General features: G+C 36.7%; 1 protein-coding gene across 4 annotated transcripts in view; it reads right to left on the bottom strand.

The window, feature by feature from the left end:
• CFAP47 (cilia and flagella associated protein 47) overlaps positions 1 to 27680 on the bottom strand; it is a 566822-nt gene that overhangs the window by 453191 nt on the left and 85951 nt on the right. For all 4 annotated transcript variants that reach the window (XM_045050610.1, XM_045050612.1, XM_045050611.1 and 1 more), the window contains 2 exons: positions 26227 to 26371; positions 21259 to 21353 (listed from right to left, as the gene is read on the bottom strand). In XM_045050610.1, coding sequence (XP_044906545.1) covers positions 21259 to 21353; positions 26227 to 26371 — 240 coding nt within the window. The remainder of the gene's footprint in view (positions 1 to 21258; positions 21354 to 26226; positions 26372 to 27680) is intronic.

The raw sequence follows: 27680 nt of genomic DNA, 5'->3' as shown, positions 1-27680 counted from the left end.
CAATCCCACTTCTGGGTATTTATCCAAAAGAACTGAAATCACGATCTCAAAGATATACCTGCACTCCTAGGTTCATTGCAGCATTATTCACAGCAGTCAAGACATGGAAATAACCTAAATGACCATCAAAGGATGAATGAATAAAGAAAATGTGGTGTATACATACAATGGAATGTTTTTCAGCTTTGAAAATAGAAGGAAATCCTGCCATTCGCAACAATATGGATGAACCGAAGGACATTATGCTAAGTGATATAAACTAGACACAGAAAGACAAATAATATATGATTTCACTTATATGTGGAATCAAAAACAGTCAAAGTCATAGAAACAGAAAATAGAATGCTGTACATAGGGGCTATTGAGAGGGAGAGAGATATGGGGACATGTTGGTCAAGAGGAACCAAGTTTCAGTTCTGCAAGATGAGTAAATTCTGGAGCTATAATGAGATACTACGGATTTAGCAAAACAGCAGTTAAAAAAAAGACTCCTTTTTTTTAGGTTTCAAACATTTTTATTTTTTGTTGTTTCAAGTTTTTATTTAAATTCTAGTTTGATAACATATAGTGTAACAGTGGTTTCAGGAGTAGAATTTAGTGATTCATCACTTAAATATAATACCCAGTGTTCATCATAACAAGGTCCCTCCTTAATACCCATCACCCATTTAGCTCATCCCCCCACCCACCTCCCCTCCAGCAACCCTCAGTTTGTTCTCTACAGTTAAGAGTCTCTTATGGTTTGCCTCCCTCTCTTGTTTTTATTTCCTTCCCCTATGTTCATCTGTTTTGTTTCTTAAATTCCACATGTAAGTGAAATCATATGGCATTTGTCTTTCCTGGCTGATTTATTTCACTTAGCATAATACGTTTTAGCTCCAACCATGTCATTGCAAATGAAAGGTTTCATTCTTTGATGACTGAGTAATATTCCATTGTGTATACACACACAATCCATTCATCAGTTCTTCTTTATCCATTCATCAGTTAATGAACATGGGCTCTCTCTCTAGTTTGATTATTGTTGATAATGCTGCTATAAACAATGGAGTGCAAGCATCCTTCTGAATCTGTATTTTTGTATGCTTCGGGTAAACAACTAAGAGTGCAATTGCTGAATTGTAGAGTAGTTCTACTTTTAGTTTTTGCGGAACCTCCATACTGTTCTCCAGAGTGGCTGTACCAGTTTGCATTTCTACTAACAGTGCACGAGTGTTTCTCTTTCTCCACATCCTCGCAAACACCTGCTGTTTCTTGTGTTATTAATTTCAGCCTTTCTGACAGATGTAAGGTAGTGTTTCATCATGATTTTGATTTGTATTTCCCTGATGATGAGTGATGTTGAACATAAAAAAAAAGTTTCATAGAGAAATTTATCTTGTGATGTTGAAACTGCATTTTTTTCAAAGTAAGACTTGGTTTATTTTTCATAAGCCCAAAAATAATTCTTGAAAATAAGAAATAAATTTTAAAAATAATTCCTATTAATTCAAAATAGACCAAAGACTTAAATATAAAACCTAAAACTATAAATCACGTAGAAGAAAAACCTTTGTAATCCTTGGTTAGGCAAAGATATCTTAAATGTAATACCAAAAAGATAATCTACAAAAAATACAATTAAATGTCCTAAATGTCCTAAAATAAAACTAAAACAAGAGTTCTGTTAAAGATAATGCTTAAAAAAATAAAATTAGAAGCCAAAAACACATTTTGGACGAAAAAAATCCAATTTGTATTCAAAATATATAAAAGAACACATAAAAATCAATAAAAATCAAACTTCCTAATAAAACTAAGTAAATGATGTGAAAAGACAACTGAGAAAATAAAATACACATATGACATATTGTCACAAGAAAAGACATTTAACATCATCACATATTAGGGAAATGCAAATTGATTCAGAGGACAGAACACCCATCACACCTATCACAATGGCTTAAACAAAATGACATTACCAAGTGGTGATGAAGATGTGACCACCTAAAATATTACACATTGTTGATAGGAATGCACAATTTCATAGTCATTTTGTAAAACAGTTTTCCATTTTCTCAGAAAATTAATATGCTCTTTTTTTTAAAATTTTTTTTTTCAACGTTTATTTATTTTTGGGACAGAGAGAGACAGAGCATGAAGGGGGGAGGGTCAGAGAGAGAGGGAGACACAGAATCGGAAACAGGCTCCAGGCTCTGAGCCATCAGCCCTAATATGCTCTTAATATAAGTCCCACAATTCCTCATCCTAAGTGTTTACCAAAGAGAAATGAACACCTGAATGTAAATTTTATAGTGGCTTTACTATTACTAAAACCTGAAAACAAACCAAATTCCCTCCAGATCACGAATAGACAATAAAACTTTGGTAAATCCACACAAAAGAATACTTTTCAACAATAAAATGTAACATATTAGTGTTACACATAATAATATGGATGAATATGATATGTATTATTCTAAGTAAGAGAAGCCAGACTGAAAAGGCAATATACCCTACGACTTCATTTAATATGATATATAAGTGAAAAAGGCAAAATTATACAAACAAAATGAGACCATTTTTTGTCATGAAGTGGAGTTGGGGGAAAGGTTGACTGCAAATAAGTAAAAGAAAAATTTACAGGAGTTTATACAAGTGTTCTCTATATTGATTTTTGTATTTGCTATTCTACTGTACGATTTGTCAATGTTCATATAACAGAAAGAGACTTTTAGTGCATCATAATTTTTAAAACAAATGAAATGAAAAGAAGCTAAGGCTAATTCCTTAGCTCGGGTTTTAATACATCTGGCTTCAAAATCTAATCAAAGAGAAAAAAAAAAGAGTTCATCTTGATGTTTAGGGTTCACATCAGGAAAGGAGAGGATCATATCTGCCAAAAAATGGAAAGCAAACTCCAAATGCCCATCCCTCCACAGAAACATTGAAAAACAAGCAAAGGTTTACAGGACAAACTTTGTTAGAACTCTGGAAAATAGTCAAAGGGTATAACATGGTGATAGGTTTAGTTTGCTAGTATTCTCTTAAGGATTGTATTCAGCATGTTACAAGCATTACATACCATGACAAAGTGGGGTTTACCCCAAGAGTGCAAAGGTAGTTCAACATACAAAACGCCACCAGTATGTGTGTTGTGTGCTGAATGCACAAGCTGACAGTCATTCCCTGCCTTCTGTAACTGCCAATTGCATGTACGTGGGAAGTTATGCTGGACTTGCCCTCTCATACCTCACATCTTCACGGACAATTTACATAAAATGAGTTTATATCCAAGATAGCACTGTAATTATTCTGAATACAAAATTCAGAGGTTGGATGATTTCTCCATCCACATTGTCTTAATCTCTCAACAAAACTTTTAAGAATTCAAGATTTATCTACCTTACACAGAAACTCAGTGACACAGAGAGAGAAAAGAAACTGAGGGCTATCATTATGAAACCACTGAGGTATCTAATGAAGAGGGATTGTGACGTGTGCCACTGAAGCACTTTCATGGATGTCGTTGTTCAAACAGAGGAGTAACTCAAACTAAAAAATGATATTCTGAAGAAGATTTCAGTCCCCCGACCAGTGTTGGTAGAAAACAATGCTTATGAATAGAAAATGGGCAGGTGTCAGTCAAATGTCCCCTTTTATTTTTAATATGAAATTTATTGTCACATTGGTGGCCATACAACACCCAGTGCTCATCCCAACAGGTGCCCTCCTCAATGCCCATCACCCACCCTCAACTCCCTCCCACCCCCCAACAACCCTCAGATTGTTCTCAGTTATTAAGAGTCTTTTATGGTTTAGCTCCCTCCCCAACTTTTTTTTCCTTCCCCTCCCCCACGATCTTCTGATAAGATTCTCAGGATACACATAAGAGTGAAAACATATGGTATCTGTCTTTCTCTGTATGACTTATTTCATTAGCATAACATGTTCCAGTTCCAACCACGTTGCTACCAAAGGCCATATTTCATTCTTTCTAACTGCCACGTAATATTCCATTGTATATATAAACCACATCTTCTTTATCCATTCATCAGTTGATGGACATTTAGGCTCTTTCCATAATTAGACTATTGTTGAAAGTGCTGCTATAAACTTTGGGAAATATGTGCCCCTATGCATCAGCACTCCTGTATCCCTTGGGTAAATTCCTAGCAGTACTACTGCTGGGTCATAGGGTAGATCTGTTTTTAATTTTTTGAGGAACCTCCACACTATTTTCCAGAGTGGCTGCACCAGTTTGCATTCCCACCAACAGTGCAAGAGGGTTCCTGTTTCTCCACATCCTCTCCAGTATCTATAGTCTCCTGATTTGTTCATTTTTGCCACTCTGACTGGCGGGAGGTGGTACCTGAGTGTGGTTTTGATTTGTATTTCCCTGATGAGGAGCGACGTTGAGCATCTTTTCATGTGCCTGTTGGCCATATGAATGTCTTCTTTAGAGAAGTGTCTATTCATGTTTTATGCCCATTTCTTCACTGGATTATTTGTTTTTCAGGTGTGGAGTTTCGTGAGTTCTTTATACATTTTGGATACTAGCCCCTTGTCTGATATGTTATTTGCAAATATCTTTTCCCATTCCGCTGCTTGCCTTTTAGTTTTGCTGATTGTTTCCGTTGCAGTGCAGAAGCTTTTTATCTTCATGAGGTCCCAAGTAGTTCATTTTTGCTTTTAATTCCCTTGCCTTTGGAGATGTGTCAAATAAGAAATTGCTGTGGCTGAGGTCAGAGAGGTCTTTTCCTGCTTTCTCCTCTAGGGTTTTGATGGTTTCCGGTCTCACATTCAGGTCCTTTATCCACTTTGACTTTATTGTTGTGAATGGTATAAGAAAGTGGTCTAGTTTCATCTTTCTGCATGTTGCTGTCCAGTTCTCCCAGCACCATTTGTTAAAGAGACTGTCTTTTTTCCATTGGATGTTCTTTCCTGCTTTGTCAAAGATGAGTTGGCCATACTTCTGTGGGTCCAATTCTGGAGTCTCTATTTTATTCCATTGGTCTATGTGACTGTTTTTGTGCCAATACCATGCTGTCTTGATGATTACAGCTTTGTAGTAGAGGCTAACGTCTGGGATTGTGATGCCTCCTATTTTAGTCTTCTTCTTCAAAATTACTTTGGCTATTCGGAGTCTTTTGTGGTTCCATACAAATTTTAGGATTCCTTATTCTACCTTCAAGAAGAATGCTGGTGCAATTTTGATTGGGATTGCATTGAATGTGTAGATAGCTTTCGGTAGTATTGCCATTTTAACAATATTTATTCTTCCAATCTATGAGCACGGAATGTTTTTCCATTTCTTTATATCTTCTTCAATTTCCTTCATAAGCTTTCTATAGTTTTCAGCACACAGACCTTTTACATCTTTGGTTAGGTTTATTCCTAGCCATGTTATGCTTCTTGGTGCAATTGTGAAGGCGATCAGTTTCTTAATTTGTGTTTCTGGTGCTTCATTAATAGTGTATAAAAATGCAACTGATTTCTGTACATTGATTTTGTATCCTGCAACTTTGCTGAATTCATGTATCAGTTCTAGTAGACTTTTGATGGAGTCTATCGGGTTTTCCATGTATAATCTCCTGCCAGCTGCAAAAAGTAAAAGCTTGACTTCATCTTGGCCAATTTTGATGCCTTTGATTTCCTTTTGTTGTCTGATTGCTGATGCTAGAACTTCCAACAGTATTTTAAACAACAGCGGTGACAGTGGACATCCCTGTCGTGTTCCTGATCTCAGGGGGAAAGCTCTCAGTTTTTTCCCGAGGATGATGTTAGCTGTGGGCTTTTCATCAATGGCTTTGATGATCTTTAAGTATGTTCCTTCTATCCCAACTTTCTCAAGGGTTTTTATTAAGAAAGGGTGCTGGATTTTGTCAAATGCTTTTCTGCATCGATTGACAGGATCATATGGTTCTTATCTTTTCTTTTATTAATGTGATGTATCATGTTGATTGATTTGCGAATGTTGAACCAGCCCTGCATCCCAGGAATGAATCCCACTTGATCATGGTGAGCAATTCTTTTTATATGCTGTTGAATTCGATTTGCTAGTAACTTATTGAGAATTTTTGCATCCATATTCATCAGGGATATTGGCCTGTAGTTCTCTTTTTTTTACTGGGTCTCTGTCTGGTTTAGGAATCAAAGTAATACTGGCTTCATAGAATGAGTCTGGAAGTTTTCCTTCCCTTTCTATGTTTTGGAATAGCTTGAGAAGGATAGGTATTATCTCTGCTTTAAACGTCTGGTAGAACTCCCCTGGGAAGCCATCTGGTCCTGGACTCTTATTTGTTGGCAGATTTTTGATGACTGATTCAATTTCTTCGCTGGTTATGGGTCTGTTCAAGCTTTTGATTTCCTCCTGATTGAGTTTTGGAAGCGTGTGGGTGTTTAGGAATTTGTCCATTTCTTCCAGGTTGTCCAGTTTGTTGGCATATAATTTTTCATAGTAGTCCCTGATAATTGCTTGTACCTCTGAGGGATTGGTTGTAATAATTCCATTTTCATTCATGATTTTATCTGTTTGGGTTATCCCCCTTTTCTTTTTGAGAAGCCTGGCTACAGGTTTTTCAATTTTGATTATTTTTTCAAAAAAAAAACTCTTGGTTTCATTGATCTGCTCTATAGTTTTTTTTAGATTCTCTATTGTTTATTTCTGCTCTGATCTTTATTATTTCTCTTCTTCTGCTGGGTTTAGGGTGTCTTTCCTGTTCTGCTTCTATTTCCTTTAGGTGTGCTGTTAGATTTTGCATTTGGGATTTTTCTTCTTTCTTGAGATAGGCCTGGATTGCAATGTATTTTCCTCTCAGGACTGCCTTTGCTGCATCCCAAAGCATTTGGATTGTTGTATTTTCATTTTTGTTTGTTTCCATATATTTTTAAATTTCTTCTCTAATTGCCTGGTTGACCCATTCATTCTTTAGTAGGGTGTTCTTTAACCTCCATGCTTTTGGAGGTGTTCCAGACTTTTTCCTGTGTTTGATTTCAAGTTTCATAGCATTGTGGTCTGAAAGGCTGCAGGGTATGATATCAATTCTTCTATACTTATGAAGGGCTATTTTGTGACCCAGTATGTGATCTATCTTGGAGGAGGTTCCATGTGCACTCAAGAAGAAAGTATATTCTGTTGCTTTGGGATGCAGAGTTCTAAATATATCTGTCAAGTCCATCTGATCCGATGTATCATTCAGGGCCCTTGTTTCTTTATTGATCCTATGTCTAGATGATCTATCCGTTGCTGTAAGTGGAGTATTAAAGTCCCCTGCAATTACCACATTCTTATCAATAAGGTTGCTTATGTTTATGGTTGTTTTAGATATTTGGGGACTCCCATATTCGGCACATAGACATTTATGATTGTTAGCTCTTCCTAATGGATAGACCCTGTAACAGTTATATAATGCCCTTCTTCATCTCTTGTTACAGCCTTTAATTGAAGTCTAGTTTGTCTGATAGAAGTATGGCTACTCCAGCTTTCTTTTAACTTCCATTAGTATGAGAGAGAGTTCTCCATCCCCTCACTTTAAATCTGAAGGTGTCCTCAGGTCTAAAATGAGTCTCTTGTAGACAGCAAATAGATGGGTCTTGTTGTTTTATCCATTCTGATACCCTATGTCTTTTGGTTGGAGCATTTCGTCCATTTACATTCAGTGTTATTATTGAAAGATATGGGTTTAGAGTCATTATGATATCTGTAGGTTTCAGGCTTGTAGTGATGTCTCTGGTACTTTGTGGTCCTTGCAACATTTCACTCACAGAATCCCCCTTAGGATCTCTTGTAGGGCTGGTTTAGTGGTGATGAATTCCTTCAGGTTTTGTTTGTTTGGCAAGACCTTTATCTCTCCTTCTATTCTGAATGACAGACTTGCTGGATAAAGGATTCTCGGCTGCATTTTTTTTTCTGTTCATCACATTGAAGATTTCCTGCCATTCCTTTCTGGTCTGCCATGTTTCAGTAGAGAGGTCTGCCACTAGTCTTATTGGTCTCCCTTTGTAAGTTAGAGCCTGTTAATCCCTAGCTGCTTTCAGAATTTTCTCTTCATCCTTGCATTTTGCCAGTTTCACTATGATATGTCGTGCAGAAGATCAATTCAAGTTACGTCTGAAGAGAGTTCTCTGTGCCTCTTAGATTCCAATACCTTTTTCCTTCCCCAGATCAGGGAAGTTCTCAGCTATGACTTGTTCAAGTACACCTTCAGCCCCTTTCTCTCTCTCTTCTTCTTCTGAAATTCCTATGATACAGATATTGTTCCGTTTGATTGCATTATTTAGTTCTCTAATTCTCCCCTCATCTCCTGGATTTTTTAATCTTTTTCTCAAATTCCTCTTTTTCCATAATTTTTCTTCTAATTCACCTATTCTCTCCTCTGCCTCTTCAATCTGTGCTACGGCTGCCTCCATTTGATTTTGCACCTCATTTATAGCATTTTTCCCTCCTAATGACTATTTTTAATCCCTTGATCTCTGTAGCAATAGATTTTCTGCTGTCCTCTATGCTTTTTTTTCAAGCCCATCGATTAATTTTACGACTATTATTCTAAATTCTTGTTCTGTTATATTGCTTAAATGTTTTTTGATCAATTCATTAGCTGTTGCTACTTCCTGGAGTTTCTTTTGAGGAGAATTCTTCCATTTCGTCATTTTGGGTAGTCCCTTGGGTGGCTCCCAACTGCAGGGCACTTCCCCTGTGCTGTATGGAGTAACTTGTGTTGGTGGGTGGGGCTGCAGTCAGACCTGATGTCTGTCTCTAGCCCACTGATAGGGCCACAGTCAGACTGGTATGTACCTTATCTTCCCTCTCTCAGGAGCAGGACTCACTGTGGAGTGGTGTGGCCCTTGTCTGGGCTCCTTGCACACTGCCAGGCTTGTGGTGCTGCTTCAATTGGATCTGTCGTATTAGCCAGGGTGGATCTGCAAAGTGCACAGGGGCGGGAAGGGCAGGCATAGCTTGCTTTGCCATAGGTGGTCCCCTGTGGGAGGGGCCCTGCAGCACCAGGAAGGAGGTAGACCCATCAGAGGGATGGATCCACAGAACCAGTGTTTGGTGTTTGCATGGTGCAAGTAAGTTTGGTGATGGGAACTGGTTCCCTTTGGGATTATGGCTGGAAGATGGGAGAGGCAGATGGTGCTTTACAGCACCTTTGTTACCCTGCCAAGCTGAGCTCTGTCTTCCCAGGCTCAACAACTCTCCCTCCCAGTGTTCTGTCACCCTCCCCGCTCCCCGAGAGCAGAGTTGTTGACTTTTAACACTCCAGATGTTAAGTCCCGCTGGGTGTCAGAACTCATGCAGTCCAGCCCCTCCGCTTTTGCAAGCCAGACTTGGGGGCTCTGCCTTGCTGGGCAGGCTGTCCCTCCACCGCCCTGGCTCCCTCCCGTCAGTCCATATAGCGCACACCACCTCTCCACCCTTCCTACCCTCTTCCGTGGGCCTCTTGTCTATCCTTGGCTCCCGAGAGTCCGTTCTGCTAGTCTTCTGGCAGTTTTCTGGGTTATTTAGGCAGATGTGGGTGGAATCTAAGCGATCAGCTAGACGTGGTGAGCCCAGCGTTCTCCTACACCACCATCTTCCTCAAATGTCCTCTCTTTTAATCCTGAAAAGATCATCCTAGCTTCCTGTAATGATTGTAAATCCAGAATAACCACTACGAAAGTTTACCCAAAGGTGGCATATCCTCAAAAGACAAAGGTTGGTGGAAAGAAGAAAACTGAAAAAACTGAACAATTCTCCCTCATTTTCAAGAGTTTTAGGGCAAATATAGAGCAGGACAAATGAGAGCTTCAGAGCAACCAAGCCACTATAGATTAGCCTGTTCCAGAGATGAGAACCTGGGCTTTCAAGTCAGGAAACGTAAGAGTAAAAACCAGGAAAGATCTACACCAGTGCTATCACATACAACATTCTGAGAAGATGGAAAAGTTCTACACTGTCCAATAGCCATGTGCAGATCCTGAGAACTGGAAATGTGGTTATTTTGGCTGAGTTAATAAATTTTTAATTTGATCTAACTTTAATTAAAATTTAATTTAAATATCCATTTAATTAAATGGCTAGTGACTACCACATAAGGGAACACAACTCTACACATTGGCCCAGAAGACACATGACTGGACCGCAACGAAAGAAGGGTCTCAAATGACAGTCCAAATAAGCCATTCTAGTCAAAGATGCCAAATGCACCTATAATTGCCCCCCAGCACCATTAACTGTACCCAAATCTGGTGCGGTATAGGCACAGAACAGATACAACTAGAATGAAATCAAGCCCCTTATTGCTGGTTTTACATTTGCCTGCTACACAGGTCAACCAACAGAGCATCCATTGACTATTTACATCTGCACACGCACACACACACGCATACACACACACACACGCACACACATGCAGACTCAAAGATAACTTACAGCTAGCTATAGTGGAGAATATCTGAAATGATTAGAAACCAGATAATCAATGTGCCTCACTGGAACAAATTTATGGAACAAAATCTCATAGGGTATACCGACTCTGCAGGGTTTTTTTATGTTCTTCTCAGTGGTACACTGAATTTCATTACAATACACTAAGTAAATCCCCCTTTAAAATACCCAGTAAAGGCAGAACAATTCAAAATCTTAAGGAATGTGTGGCACACTAAAGAACTAAGTACATATAATTTATTTTAGTTTTACAATAAATTTTTGGAATCCTAGAAGAGCCACAATCTAAACATTAGAAACAGATTAATAAGGGGGTGCCTGGGTGGCTCAGTCGGTTAAGCGTCCGACTTCGGCTCAGGTCATGATCTCATGGTTCGTGGGTTTGAGCCCCACATCGGGCTCTGTGCTGACAGCTCAGAACCTGGAGCCTGCTTCAGATTCTGTGTCTCCCTCTCTCTCTGCCCCTCCCCTGCTCACACTGTCTCGCTCTCTCTCTCTTGCTCTCTCTCTCTCAAAAACAAATGTTATTTTTTTAAAAAAATAGATTAATAAGTTTTTAATTGTTGGCAGTGTTAAATAGCAAACTGAACTCAATAAATGAAAATACCAAATTGCATATGCATCATCCCAAAACATCATGTAACAAACTTAAATTGGATTATATCTTTCTCTAATTTTTAGTGACCCTTACCTTAAAATGCTTTTGTGGATGAATGATGATATTAAAAACACTGTATATATTTCCACTAATAAAAATATAAAATCATGATATAGACTTACTCAGAAAATATATAAATTTATCTTAACATACTTAAAAGTGTACAGATTACTGCACAAAGTAGTTTCTTTCTCTTCTTTTCCTTAGTTTCTTGTTGAAGAATATCTGTGTGTAGGTGTGTGTGTGTGTGTGTGTGTGTGTGTGTGTGTGTCTGTGTGTTTGCATATTTCTGTGTACATACAAGATGCAGGCATTGGGTAGGAGAAAGACATGATGCTTTAAAATATTAACTTGTCACAAAAAGGATTATTTAGTTTTTATTGTGAGTTACTATCTTTATCACAATTACAAGAGTATAGATTTGAAAAAAATAAAACAAAAATAATCCCACAAAGCTTATATTGAAAATTACCATTCCATTCTCTCCACCATCATATACTTGCACACATACACACACTAAACACATATAAAATCCAGACGCAATCATTTTCAACTCTCTTAGTGGTTTTAGGTTTACCTCAACATAGGGAAATAATCTATACAGATTGTAATAAAACAAGCCTCAATGAATTTATATTTATTTAAATAATATATAGTCCCAAGTCACAATGGGATTATATTAGAAATCAATAACACAGGGAACTCTGGTAAATTCACAAATACGTGAAAATTAAACAACACATCCTAAATAACCAATGGGTCAAGGAGAAAACTTACAAAAGAAACTGCAAAACACTCTGATGAGCAGAAATGAAAATGCAACAAATCAAAACTTTAATACAGGTAAAACAATGCTTAGAGGGAAATGTAGAGCTATAAAACCTTCATAAAAAAATAAGAAAGATCTCAAATCAATACCCTAACCTTCCATCATAAAAAAAAAAAGGAAAAGGCAAAAACAAAGCAAATTGAAACCAAAGTAAACAGAAGGAAGTAAATAATAAAGGATGAAGTGGAAATATATGAAAGAATCAAACACAGTACAGAAAATCAACTACACCAAATATTGAATCTTGAAAATATTAACCAAACTGACAAAACCTTTAGATAGGCTGACCAAGATGAAAAGAGAGATGACTCAATTCTAAAATAAAGTCAGAAATAAAAGAAGGAACATTATTACCTATCCCATAAAAATAAAAATAGTAAGAGAACATCACAAATAACTGTATACCAACAAATTAGATAACTTAGATAAAACTTCTCAAGAAGAAACAGAAAATTTGACCACTTTCACCCATTAAGTGGCTGAAGGTGGTCAAAAAACACAAACTTCCAGTTACATACAATATAAGCCCTGCGAATATAATGTATAGCATGCGGACTATTATTAAGAATACTGTATTGTTATACTTCAAAGTTGCTAAGATAGATCTTAAAAGTTCTCATCACAAGGAAAAAACCTGTAACTATATGAGGTGATAGGTGTTAACCAAACTTACTGTGGTGATCACTTCTCAATATATACAGATAACAAATCATTATGTTGTACACCTAAAATTAATACATGTTATATGCCAACTATATCTCAATTAAAAAAAAAAAACAGGGAAACTTGCCTGGAAGAAGTATAAGAGAAAACTATTAAGATATAGATAACAGGGGGCAGGGGAAGTAGGGGAAACTTACTGGTCTTAGTTTTCTGAAGGGAAGTCAGAGAACTGATTAGAGCAAATCACAAAGTTCCCAAGTGAGAAAACATAAATACTAAAGGAATATCAGGTCATTTCAGAATGAACAACAGGAAATTAGATGAGCATGCAAGAGGCTCCATCCAAAGTGGGACCTAAGTCAGAGGAAACTCATATGAAATCTGGAAACAAAATCTAAAAGTCAACACTAATGAAGAATTGAAGAATTAGAAACAAGAGAAACTCTCCTTTTGTTCTGGATGCTATAAATTTTCATTAAGAGGAATATATGCAAAATTACTTTTTTAAAGTCTGCCCATGATTTGATCTCATACAGAAATGCTATTCATGCTTAAGAACTGGGATGATGGATATATTAAATCAAATGATAAAATCAAGCCACCTCCAGTGACAAGACTTTAATTTTTTGAGGTATCTTATACAGATGCATATTTATTTCACGATAATGTTTCCCCAAACTTTACAAAATCCTGACAAATATCAATTTCTTTTCTTTTTTCCATTGTATTGTGGGTTTTTATTTTATTTGCTTCTATAGATATCCTTGTAGACATAATTAGTTAAGTATCTAGAAATTATCCCCCAAATAAATTTAATCCCAGAAGAAACTAATTGTGACTGCAAATTTCTTCCTACAATATAGAAAATGGAATAGAAAAGAGATCACATAAAAATAGTAATTGACATTTTGATGAGTGTAACTTTATAAAATTAAAGATTTTGAGTGCTAATGACTAGGAAAAAAGTTAATAAAACCTAAAGATTAAATACAAAAATTTTGTGTCCATTGGCTAAAGGAAGATGTATTATTCTTTACCATGTTTGGATTCCTAACATGGTATCATGAAGGTACAGTGGTCAGGAGGCTGAGGATATAACACTGTATTATTCAAGCTCTATAGCTCAACAGCAGGGAGCTTTAACAAGTCACTTAGCCTGGCTGTGCATCAGCTTGTATGACTGGAGAAGGGGGGGAGGAAAATCTAAGTTCTCGATGCTTGTATTATTGGATTCATGTGGAAATAAAGTGATATTAGATATGAGAGAACTTTATAAACTCTAAGTACTATATAATTATCAATTAAAGGATTGTTACCGTAATTTCAAAAAGAAATGAAAAATTTAAATACGTATATAACAAGCAAATACATGAATTAGTAATTTAAAATAGATATGACAAAGGAAAGCCCAGGACCAGAGGACTTCAATGGAGAAATGTACCACTATATTATGAAGATTTACAATCCAATCCTTCACAAATTCTTTCAAAATTAGAAGAGAACACTTCTCAACTCATTCTACGAAGCCAATATTACTGATACTAAAACCAAAGACAGCTGAAGGAAGGAAACTACAGACCAATATTCCTTGTGAACACAGATGCAAAACCCCTCAAGAAAGTATTTAGGAAACTGAATGCAGCAATATATAAAAAGGATTATACTCCAAGTAAAATGATCAAGTGGGATTTATCCCTGGAATGTAAGGTTGGTTTAACATACAGAAATCAATCAATATAATGCACCATATTAATAGAGGGTAAAATCGAGATCATCAAAACAGATGCCAAATTTTTTTGACAAAATCCAACTTTCTTTCATGATCAAAATCCTCAACTAGGAATAGAAGGTACCTTCCTCAAGCTGATAAAAAAAATCTACCCCCAAAAAATGCTAACATCATATTTAAAGGTGAAAGATGGATGTTTTCCTCCTAATACCAAGGAACAAGTTCAGATGTTTGTTCTCACCACTTCTAAACCACATTATACTGGAGGTTCTAGAAATCAGGGGGGGAAAAAAGTAAAAGGAATCCAGAATGGAAAGGAAGAAGTAAAATTTTCTTTATTTACAAAAATCATATTCTGGTGGACACAAAATTCTAAGGAATCTACTAAGAAACCATTTACAAAATACTAGGTCAACATTTAAAATCAATTGTTTATACACTTAACATGAACAATTTGCAAATAAAATTTTTAAAAATCTCATTTACAATAGCATTAAAATATTAAAAATGAAATTAATAAAGAAGTGGGAAATGTGTATATTGAAAACCACAAAACAATGTTGAAAGAAATTAAAGACCTAAATAAATGCAAAGAGATCCCATGTTCATCGATTAGATGACTTAATATTGTTAAAATGGCAAACTCCCCAAAGTGATTTATAGATTTTTCACAATCCTTATCAAAATCCAAGCTGGACTTTTTTGTAGTAATTGGAAAGGTAATTCTAAAATTCGTATGGAACTTCATAGGACACAAATTTGCTAAAAATAGTGAAGGGCTCTCATTTTCCAATTTCAAAAATTACTACAAAATTACTATGCTAATCAAGACATTGTGTTGTTGGAATAAGACATCTAGATCAGTGGAACAGAATTGAAACTCCACAGATAAACACTTATATTTATGTTTAACTGATTTTATTTTTTTGAAATCCGATGTCTCACTTTAAAAAGATTTTTTTAATGTTTATTTATTTTTGAGACAGAGAGAGAGAGCATGAGCAGAGGAGGGACAGAGAGAGAGAGTTAACACAAAATCCAAAGCAGACTCCAGACTCTGAGCCTTCAGCACAGAACCAGACACAGGGCTCAAACCCACGAACTGTGAAATCATGACCTGAGCTGAATTTGGATGCTTACCTGACTCAGCCACCCAGGTGCCCCATTTTTTATTTTAGACAAGGGTTCCAATGCAATTTAATGGGGTAAAATAATATTTTAAATAAATTCTCTTGGAACAAATGGACATTGCATGCAAAAGAATGAAACTAGACTTTTATCTTACATCATACACAAAAATAATACAAAATGGATCATACAGATAGATGCCTGGGTGACTCAGTCGGTTAATCACCCAATTCCTGATTTCAGATCAGGTAATGATCTCATGGTAAGTTGGGAGATCAAGCCCATGTCAGGCTCTACACTGGGTGTAGAGTCTGCTTAAGATTCCCTCTCTCCCTCTCCTTCTGCCCCTGCCTCCCTCTCACTCTCCCTCAAAAAAAAAAAAAAAAAAAGAATCATAGACCTAAACATAAGAGCTAACATAATAAAACTCCCAGAAGCAAACATAAAAAACCTTTATGACTTAGGTTAGGTAATAGCTTCTTAGATATGACATCAAAAAGCACAAATGACAAAAAAAAAAAAATAGATACACTGGATTTCTGTCACATGTGTGTTTTACACTAGCAAATGATAATACCCAGTATAAAGAAGAAGATGTGAAGAAAAGACAGCATGGTGCTACATTAGGATGAAAGTTTTCTACTATAACTCCAAGGTCAAGAATAAGGCCAGGTAGCTAGTAGGTGTGCAATAAATATTTGTTGAATGATGATTATTGATGGAAATATAAATTGATACACATTTACTGTGGCAATGTGGATATATGTGCCAATAATTAAAATGCACATCCCCTTTCCTCATTAATGTCAATTCTAACTATCCAAAAGAAAAAAGAGAATAAGCTCTCAGAAATGAATGTGCAGGTTTATACACTGCATTTTAATTTACTTATTGAATAGGTACTTACTGATTGTCTGATGGGTGCAAAAAATATACTAATGCTACAAATGTAATTGTTGAATTACATATCAAACCATTTTCCTCCTTTGAATAATAATATGGTTGATGGCATAAAGATATTTGACTAGATAAAAAAAAATCTACATCTATGTTGGATTAAAATTTATTTTAAATTAGTACTAGAAAGATATTTCCCAACACGGGCTTAAAACATTATGTTGCTTCACAGAAAACTAGGAATAAGATAAGCCAAGAAAATAATGTCACCTTGTTCTGGAAATTCTAAACAATGTAATGGAAGAAAAATAGGTAAAAATTATAATTATTTAATTGGAAAAGACAATAATTTTGCAGTCTATTACAGTATTCCTAAGAAGTGTAAAATAAATTGAAAAAATAATTAAAAATACTTGAAGTTTAAAAATAGACAGTTTTATAACTCACCATTATTTTCAAATTTAAGAACACAAAATACATAAAACCATTTACAGTGCACGAAACAGCATTGAAAAATTACTTCAAAATATTTCAAAATTTTGCTGAGTAGCATAAAACACTTTCATAAAAAGGCTTATCTTATTTCTGAATAGGAAGCTCAATTTTATACAGACATCACTTCCTTGTAATTTTTTTTAAGTTTATTTATTTTGAGAGTGCACACGTGCCTGTGTGCACACACAAGCGGGGAAGGGACAGAGAGAGAGGGGGAGAGAGAATCCCCAGCAAACTCCACACTGTCAGCGCAGAGCCCAGTGCAGGGCTCCATCTCAGGAACCATGAGATCATGACCTGAACCGAAATCAAGAGTTGGATGCTTAACTGACTGAGCCACCCAGACGTCCCTGTAATTTTTTTATTAATTTAATGCAACACATATCAAAATTCCTATACAACTTGTAACTATAAACTTGAGAAAATGATTCCAAAGTTTATCAGGAAAAATAAAAGTGAAAAATAGCCAATAATATTTTAAAAAGAAAAGAATAGAGGCCACTTATTCCACCAGAGAGCTAAAACAATTTTAACAGTATCAACCAGGCCAAACTGTTAGCAAATAAATCACTACTGTGTTAGGGGGGTTTGTTATATGCGAAGAATCCAAGAAATGCCATTTAAAATGATCTTTCACCTATCAGATTGGTAAAATATTATATGTACATGCATATATAATTGATGCAACCTAGTTGTGCAAATAAAGACAAAGAGCAACATTTACACTGTTACTATGGTTTAATATAACTTGGTATAACCTTTTTTGGAGATCAACTTGGCAATACATATCAACAGCCTAAAATATGTACATAGGGTTTGACCCACCTATTCTCCTTCTGGAAAGATATAATCAAAATAAATAATGTGAAAGCAAACATTTATCTACAAGGATGTTTTCTACAGTATCATTCATAAACCCAAACAATGGAAAAAATCTTAAGGGTAGAGTAAGAAGGATTAGTTAAGTGACTATAACATGATATAGCCGTTAAATAATAGGATAGATCATCCCTAAAAACCGAAATTGTATTTAGAACACTTAATGACACAAAAAGCTATCCATAACATTTTAATTGATACACTGAGTAAAAAATACAGATTATAAATAGTTCATAAAGAGGGGTGGCTGTGTGGTGAAGTCAGTTAAGCACCCAACTCCTGATCTCAGCTCAGGTCACGATCTCACAGTTGGTGAGTTCAAGCCCACATCAGCCTCTGCACTGATGGCACAGAGCCTGCTTGGGATTCTCTCTCCTTCTCTCTGCCACTCCCCTACTCGTACATGCTTGCCCTCTCTCTCTTAAAAACTAAACTTTAAAAATATAACAAACAGCTCAAAAAGTATTGAGCTGTATTATTTCATTCTAATTATAGATGTAGAAATACAAAAATATAGATAGAGGAAAAGGAAGAAAAACAGCGCTCTAAATATAATCAGAGGTCATTGTTAAGTAATAGGATTTATTTATTGTTTATTTTTTTCTCTCCACTCTTCTAAACTTCCCATTTAACTTTGACAGTAAACTTTAATAAGAAGGAAGAGAATATCATTGACACACCAGATTAAAATATAAGTTGATGCTGGCAAAACTTGCAAATGGTTAGTGTATATGAGAGTTGAGTAGATATTAGAATACTCTAAAAATGAGAAAGATAAACATCTTCTGAATCTGTTCAAATCACTTGTTAATTATGCTTTTTGTCTGAATTAGAAAGACAAATTAGAAATACCTTGACAATATTTCGTGAACTTCAAAGTCCTCTGCTGAAAAGATAAAAATCTAAGTAATATTTATACTTTGTTATTTTCTAATAGCCTAAAGTAGGCCAAAGAAAAGTATTTGCAAGATAATTTTCAAATAAAGAAAAGATGGTCTCTCTCCTCTTGATAACCTTGCTAAAAAGTACCTATCTAGAGAGGCACCTTGATGGCTCAGTCAGTTAAGCATCCAACTTTGGCTCAGGTCATGATCTCATGGTTCATGGGTTCAAGCCCTGTGTCAAGCTCTGTGCTGACAGCTCGGAAGCTACAGCCTGCTTTGGATTCTGTGTCTCCATCTCTCTCTGCCCCTCCTCTGCTTGCACTCTACCTCTCTCAAAAATAAACAACAAAAAAAAAACCTTTTTTTAAAGTAGCTATCTAGAGAACAAACTGGCAGTTGCCAGAGTGTAGGTGGGTGGGGGGATAGGTGATGGGGATTAAGAGTACACTTATCGTGATGAGCACTGAGTAATGTATAGAATTATCAAATCATTATACTGTACACCTGAAATTAATATAAAACTGTATGTTAATTATACTTCAATTTTAAAAAATAAAAAAATTTTCTTCCAAAAAAGTAAAACTATCTAAATATCACTGTTCATTAATGTAGATGAATAATTACTTTACCAAACCTATGGAAATCAAATATAGTATAGTATGCATCTGAGTATACTTAATGTTGTGTTTAAGATGAAAAATTTCATTTTCTCTAATGTCAGAAAAGTAGCTTTTGCTACCTCATTCACTACGCTTGCCTAAAACTAGAAAAGACATAAGAGTGAACTCTGTAGACAATATCATTCCATGTGAATCACATGTGCACAAAACCTACAGAAAATATCCCAACTAATGTACTTTACTTAAAAAAGCAAAATTAGGGGCTCCTGGGTGGCTCAGTCAGTTAAGGGTCCGACTTCGGCTCAGATCATGAACTCAGGATTCATGAGTTCCAGCCCCGCTTCAGGTTCTGTGCTGACAACTGGGAGGCTGGAGCCTGCTTCAGATTCTCTGTCTCCCTCTCTCTCTGCCCCTCCCCCGCTTGTGCTCTGTTTTCCTCTCAAAAATAAATAAACATTAAAAAAAAAAAAAGCAAAATTAATCTCTAGCATTTTCTTAAATCTAACCATGTCTTCACATTTTCTTTTCTTTTTCCTCCTGAAAGCTACATGACAGCCATCATTGTTCTTAAAATATGACTTCAATCTCAGGAAACCGTACTTCAGTGACATTACTAAGAATGGATCATTAGGCGCACCTAACCTGGGTGGCTCAGTCAACTGAGCGTCTGATTTAGGCTCAGGTCATGACCTCACAGTCTGTGAGTTCGAGCCCTGCATAGGGCTCTCTGCTGTCAGCACAGAGCCTGCTTCAGATCCTCATCCCCAACCTCTGCACCTCCCCCACTTGCTCTCTTTCTCTCAGAAATAAACATTTTTTAAAAAATGGATCATTAAAGATAGTACTTTGCATTCAACACACTTTCTAACTGTGTTATTATTTTTGCTTAGTTCTTTCTATTTTATACCTGTTGGGTACAAGGCATCATGCTAGTCATGCTGGAATAAAAAGCGTTTTGACATAAGAGTCTTATACTCTAACTGCCATAGAGAAGTCTGATTCTTGTTTAGGAGGATACAGCAACGTTGGTGAGGGAAACAAAGGCAAGAGAAACTTAGCTTAAATTAAATCTCCTTATAGCATGCAGCTCACTGACAGACACCTGAAACATGTAGAGCATGACCTTCCTCAAGCAACTCATGGCTGCCTGACTTCCTTAATGTTTTTGTTTTATTAAAGACTAAAATTAACCTTATCGTAACAGTAGCTAGCTCCTCAAGGTCCTGAAAGCCTTGCTTTCAAATTCCCTAGAAACTTATACTATCCCTAACCCATACTAACTTAAAAGTCTATCATCGGTCACTCCTCACAACCCCAGTGCAGCTCTTTCTGCCCACGGTTCCTGTCCCCGTGCTTTAATAAAATCACCTTTTTGTACTAAAGATGTCTTAACAATTCTTAGCCATGTGCTCAAGAACCCCATCAACATGACTTCTCACATTGAGAGTAGCAAGAAGCTCTCTCCTGGCACTTTTGTTGCAAAACTTCTGAAGTAAAAATATATGAGAAATGGCTCCTGAAATTTTGCCAGTGGTACCCCTTGTTCCTGGGCATATTCCAGGAAAGGTGTTTTCTTTGATTTTGTTTGTTGTTTTGAAATTACTAAACATCAAGGGATACTATAAAAAGAACCAGAATCATAGGAACCCCTCTTAAATCCTCACAGCACATCTTTGGTAATTTCAAGTAGTGATTCTAAAAGCATTAAACATTTAAATGTAAGTACGTTTAAATGTAAGTACAAAGCACATGCTAGCTCAAATATAAGTGATTTGGGGGTTAGCCTCAACTTTCCTTCCTAACATGCCATATACTGAACTTTGTAAAGAACGTAACTGAGACCCTAGGTTCCTTGTATGTGTTTTCTGTACCTCATGAGACTCTGGAAGCATGAGCCAGACAGCTCTAGTAATCATTTTACCGAATTAAAAGGTATACCAAGGCATGTTTACAAGTAAGAAAAAGACCCACCACAAAAAGAGCTTAGACGACCTTTGAGAGCTTCTGAGTTAGGATTATCTAATTCCACTACTCCCCAGTAAAATGAGTAATAGAAAGCTGAACATACTTCTTTGGGAGAAAATGCTATGCCACATTCCAGAGATGTCCCTTCCTCTACCTCCAGAGAATATATGTCAGGAAATGCAGGGTCTGTGAAATGCCCTAAAAGACATAAAAAAGAACATTTTTTTTAAGTCAGATACATATCTATAATACCACTGTTAAATGTGGAAAATGAAACTTTGAGAAACCTCATAGGCATGTCTATAACAATCAAAAAGCAGTTGCTAAAGTATCTGTGCAGGGCTTCATAAACTTGCTGTTGTTTAAAAAATTGCTCCTAATACCATGGTTCTAATCAGCCAAACTGACATTCAAAAATGGAACAAACATATTTAATCAGCAAAGCGACGGTAAACCCAGTTTTAAAAACCTCCAAAGTCGAAGCAGCGTATCACAGTCATATTCAGATGAATGTAGAAAGGAATGAAGGTCAAAGTCAGGTAATGGACCAAATCGTAGATCCAAGAAAGTGAGGGTCTCATTCTCCAGCAAAGACAGAGCAGCGAAGACCCAGACCTCCTCCTGATGGCTCCAAGGGTCCACAAAGAAGAAAAGCAGAATTTTATACAAGGTCACTCTTTGACAAAATGGAATCACTCTAGATACAAAAGCATTAGGTGAAGATAAAGAAACAACTGTCAAATAATAATGCAAACTTCAGGGTCAATAATTAAAACCACTTAAATAAATTTCTAAAAGAAGTTCCTGAAAGATCAAATGTTTGTTACAGTAGAACCTCTGTCCTCACTAAACAATTCTAAAAATCCTTTTTTCTCCCTAGAGTTTTCTGATTAACCCAAGGAATGGTAATTATTTCAATCACCTGTCAGGAAAAGAACTTCGATAACTCACTGACTGCACTCTCCTTCAACTTATTCAATTTCACTCACTTTTATGTATAACGTAAAAACCATTAGATGACTGAAAAGCCCATGAAGTGTGTATTAACAACAGCACTGTTTGTAATGTGGGAAAAGATATACATATTATACAGGAAAGAGTACCCACCTAGAATGAGTATATATCTAGAAGACAGAAAATATAATAAAAACAGAGGAATAAATATTCATAAATATATTAGGAATATATACAATAAAAATAAATTTTCATAAATATCATTGTAATATTTATTAACATATAATTTATGAAATGCAATAATGCAAGACAGCTTCAAAAAGTATCTCTTAAGTGCCTATAATGTACACAGCACCATATTGGGTAAGTCTAGTAGAAAAGAAAACTTACAAACATAGTCCTTGACCTCAAAGAACTCACAGTGTGGTAGGGGAGTCAAACAGGTACACAGCTCTTTTTGATATAAGACAGAAATTGTTAGTACTATAATGAGACTTACACAATGTCCTGAGTAAAGATTAAAAAAATAATTTCAACCAACTGGACAGGAATGGGGATGGGGTTAATGACTCCTAGGGACTTGTAAGGCTGAAGCTAATTTATAAAAGTGGTGGGATCGCAGGCACCAGGAACAGAAGAAGAAGCATCCTAGGAGAAGGGAATCCAGGGCCAGTGGAAGAAAATGTGGAACACAGTCTGGCTACAGCAGAGAGAGAGAGAGAGAGAGAGAGAGAGAGAGAGAGAGAGAGAGAGAGAGAGGCTGGAACCTACAAGGGGAAAGATGACTGGAAAGACAAGGTGCAGTCCTACCTAAATGGCTCTCAACACTTCCTCTCCCTTAAGTCCTCTCTCCATTAATTGTGAAATGACCATGAGAAAAACCAAGTCTAATTTGTTGCAGAAGGGTAGTTATGTGGTCAAATACTTAATAATAACAGCATACATTTTTCAGAACACTTTAAGTATAAACCTTATTGTAAATTGTTAATAATTATTAAGATCAAGGGAAGTACTCCTAGACTGTGTCAGCAGCCTGCTGCTAAGAATCACTGCTATTGGTAACAGGAAGCCAGCAAAACTTTTTTTTTTTAATGTTCATTTACTTATTTTGAGAGAGAAAACATGCACGCCAGCAGAGGAGGGGCAGAGAGAGAGAGACAGAGACAGAGACAGAGACAGAGACAGAGACAGAGACAGAGAGAATGAATCTCAAGAAGTTTCCGTGCTGTGATACCCTGACGCGGGGCTCAATCTCACAAACTGTGAGACTATGACCTGAGCAGAAATCAAGAGTCAGATGCTTAGCCGACTGAGCCACCCAGGTGCCCCCCAGCAAAACTCTGTGAGCAGAGGACAGATGTGATAAGATCCTTGCTTTAAGGAGACCACTCTCTGAAAAAGGTATGAGGAGAAAAGCTTGGAGGCAAGGGAAAATTGGAAAAGATAAAGCAGTGGCCTAGAAGGGAGGCTTGACCCAGGGCTAAGGCCAAAGTGTAGAAACAAATGCCCTCTGCAGGCTAGCTTTACAGAAGAGCGAAGGGTCTGTGATCCACTGAACAAGGTGCATGAGAGTATATGAGGCAGAGGGCAAGAGTAAAGTGTTAAGCAACTGAAGTCACAATATTGAGACTGAAAAAAAAATATAGACTTCATATGTATTTCCAACTGCCTACTGTAATCATTCCTGAGGTAGGGCACAGTGTCCTCACACAGCATGCTCACCTAAACCTGATCCTCCTTCTATATTACATCAGATATGAAGTGTACTTCCAGTCACCTACCTCTTACAACCAAAAGCCGGGAAACACTGGAGCCTTGCTCCTCTTCCCTAATACCTGTGTCCACACGGTAACCAAGTCAGAGTATTTGTAATGTCTCAGGACCGTGGCACTCCCTTCCTTCCCATCTCCAGCACCACTGCCTGTGTTCAGGCTTTCATCAGTTCTCACATGTAGGGCCACAATCCCTCGCTAATCTCCCTCTGGTCTTGCCCTTCTCATTCCCACATGTTCCCCCAGCCCATTCTCAACTTGGCTTCAAAAGAAAAATTAGCAAAATGTGAGCCTAAATCACACCACTGCCTGGATAATATATCCTTTAATGGTGCTGCCTAACCTCGAGGATAAAAGTCCAGAAAAGATCCTTAGTAACCTGGGTCTCACTTGCCTGTGCAGTCCAGTTCCTCCATGCTGTACACATCCTGAACTACTTGCCATATTAACTCATTTCTAGGCCTTTGCTTACACTCGTTCACATATCTCCTTTTCTTGTGTATCTCCTCCTCATTCTTCAGGACTCAGATTAGGCATCAGCTTCTCCAAGAAATCTTTCCTTACTACTGATTCTCAACGAGTTTTCCTAACATATGCTCCCTTAGCATCATGTACTGCCTTGTCTTATAGCATCTGCCATGCTATATGGTAATAACCTGATTTTCTGTCCAGCTGTCCTGTTATAGGTGGTCTTCATTTATCATTTAGATTCAATAGCCATCTTGCTCTGTACTGCTCTGTCCTGAATTCTACAGGTCGATTCAGCTAGACCCCGTTGTTCTTCTGCCTCTGATTCGGTTCAACCACAGGGAGACATAGCAGTGGGATGTCAGAAGGTAGGGGGTATTTATGCTCTCATGTCTTTACTGCGTTGGCCACCGTTCTGGCAATCACTGCACTCCATTACAGCTAAAGCTCTTATCAGTTGGTCCCTCTTTCATAGTTTCACTGATCATGAGGCTTCAGTAATATCTTGCCTCCTCTTACTCCTTCAGGTGTGGAGGTAGTAGTAGCTTCCATCCCTTGTTGATTTTTTAAGTTTATTTATTTTTGGGAGAGTGAGAGATTGCACAAGTGGGGGAGGAGCAGAGAGAGAGAGGGAAAGAACCCAAAGCAGGGTGCAGAATCCGAGATGTCAGCAAAGAGCCTGACGCGGGCTCAAACCCATGTACCGTGAGATCATGACCTGAGCCACACGGGTGTCCCCCCTTATTGATTTCTTTTAACCCAACTCCCACCTCCATAGATAAATTCCTTCCTTAAATTCTCTTCAGTTAAACCCTTTGAATGAGTGATCTGTTGACTACTGAGACCCTGACTGATAAACTTACTGTTCACTTCTTAAGAACATAGAAAATTTCTTTTCTTTAAAGACTCAAAGTCTAGTATCTAGACTATAATTGGTATTCAACAAATATTTATGGAAGAAGAAATGACCAAACCAATGGTTGGCAAGATTTTTCTGTAAGGGTCCAGATACTAAATACTGTAGGCTTTTCAAGCCATATGGTTTCTATCACAACTGTTCAACTCTGCCATTATAATATGCAAGGAGCCATAAATAATATGCAAGCAAATGAGTGGGTCTGTACTCCAATAAAACTTTATGTATAAAAACACATTTCAGGCCAGATTTAGCCACAGGCCTTACTGTGCCAACCGCTGGAGTAAACAAATGAAATGTCTTTATAGAAGCACCTATCTTTTGGAGCACATGGGTGGCTCAGTCAGTTAGTGTCCAACTCTTGACTGCAGTTCAGGTCATGATCTCACAGTTTGTGAGATCAAGCCCTGCATTGGGCTCTGCGCTGACAGCTTGGAGCCTGCTTAGGATTTTCTCTCTCCCTCTCTCTCTGCCCCTCCCCTGCTTGTGCTCTCTCTTCCCAAATAAATACATTAAAAACTTAAAAAATAAAAATAAAAAAAAAAGAAGTGCCTATCTTTTAAACTTAATGTGACATAAAGATACTTAATACATGAGTAAACAGATAGCTCTCCACAGACATTTACCTGAAATTCTTGGGCAATTAAAATTAGCAATTAATAATTTCATTTTCATTTATAATATATACTTAGACATAACAGTCTTAACTAACTATATTAAATCAACTCATAAGCATAGTTATATGTTATGCATTAGCAAAAATATTCTTATATTAATATTGGTATGTTTCCAGAAATAAAACCATGATGAGTTATAGAGTATAACCCATAAGAAAAGCATGCACTGAGTAATTAAAAACATTTAAGAACAATTGCCCTTGACTTACAGTATTTTTCAAAATCGTACCTTAAAGCAACTTAAAACTGTTTAAAAGAGTATTAATATAGTATAAAAAATATACCTAATTTACGTTGGAAGTCCAGAGAAAAACATTCAAAGTCTTGTAGATTAAATTCCACTCTGGCACGTGTTATACCTTTGTTTTTTATTATAAATGGAATAATCTGAGTAGCACCAACATAGGTACCACTGAAGTTAAATACGCCCTAAAATTTAAAAAAGAGAAAGAATTAGAAAGCAGAGTAATATTCTATGAAAATAATGTAAACCAAAAATTATACTTTAAGAATCTTAAAGTTCTCATCACAAGAAAAAGAATTTAACTATGCTTGGTGAAATACATTAACTGGATTTATTATGGTGATCATTTTGCAACACATACAAATATCAGATCATTATGTGGTACTCCTAAAACTAAGATAATGTTATATGTTAGTTACACCTTGATAAAAACTTTACACTGTTATTTCTTATCAAGGACATTAACTACAGTATGCTATAAAAATTGGTCACATTTTCCTTCCTTCCCCCTACCTCCTATATGTAATCAGTTACCAAATCCTGTTCATTCTGCCTCCTTCACCTCTTATCCCTAACATAATTGTATGAAGTTAGTAACTCATCACTTTTCATTTCATTTCTGACCTGAACTTTCTCCAATTCTCCCCTCCACAACTAAGTCACAAATTAAACTAACCGTAAATCTGATCATATCACTTCCTATCTTAAAATGTGATGATTCTCCTTCAATTTCCACACAAAGTCCAAATTTGTTACCAGGGCTCATAAAGCTCATCTTGACCTTCCCCTGCCTCACCTAGCTCCACTCTTACCCCATGACTTCATACTTCAGCAAGCTATATGACCTGTCATTTCCAACCAATACCTGATGCTTCACCCTCTGTGTCTTTATCAATGTGTCCCTTCTGTTAGGAAGGCTTTTCTCTAACTTGAAATTGCCTGATAAAATATTATGTATCCTTCAAATCCCAGTTAGATAAACCAAAATTTATTATGCTGTGCTCAGAACTACTTCTCTTCCTTATATTTACTTACCATTACATCATAAAGACTGGTTATTTGTTTACAGATCTGTCTCTCCTAGTGGACCTTAGGCCTGATTCATTTTTATATCTCTAGTACCTGAAACCTAGCTTAAATATATGTAAGTCATGTTTATTGAATGCATTGTTTTTTTAATGTGCACAACTTGGTGAGTTTGAGATGCAGCTATTTTTTGTTTTTCGTTTTTTAATTTTTTTAATGTTTTTATTTATTTTAGAGAGAGAGAGACAGAATGCGAGCAGGGGAAGGGCAGAGAGAGAGAGACAGAATCCGAAACAGGCTCCAGGCTCCAAGCTGTCAGCACAGAGCCCGATGCGGGGCTCGAACTCACGAACTGTGAATCATGACCTGAGCCGAAGTTGATGCCCAACCGACTGAGCCATCCAGGCGCCCCTGCTTCCCTTATGTTAATCTGTTTTGTATCTTAAAGTCTTCATATGAGTGAAGTCA

Source organism: Felis catus, chromosome X (genome assembly GCF_018350175.1).
Source record: "Felis catus isolate Fca126 chromosome X, F.catus_Fca126_mat1.0, whole genome shotgun sequence".
NCBI classification, from domain to species: Eukaryota; Metazoa; Chordata; class Mammalia; order Carnivora; family Felidae; genus Felis; species Felis catus.
The sequence above is the reverse complement of the archived record's forward strand: the minus strand, read 5'-3'. Positions and strand labels throughout refer to the sequence as shown.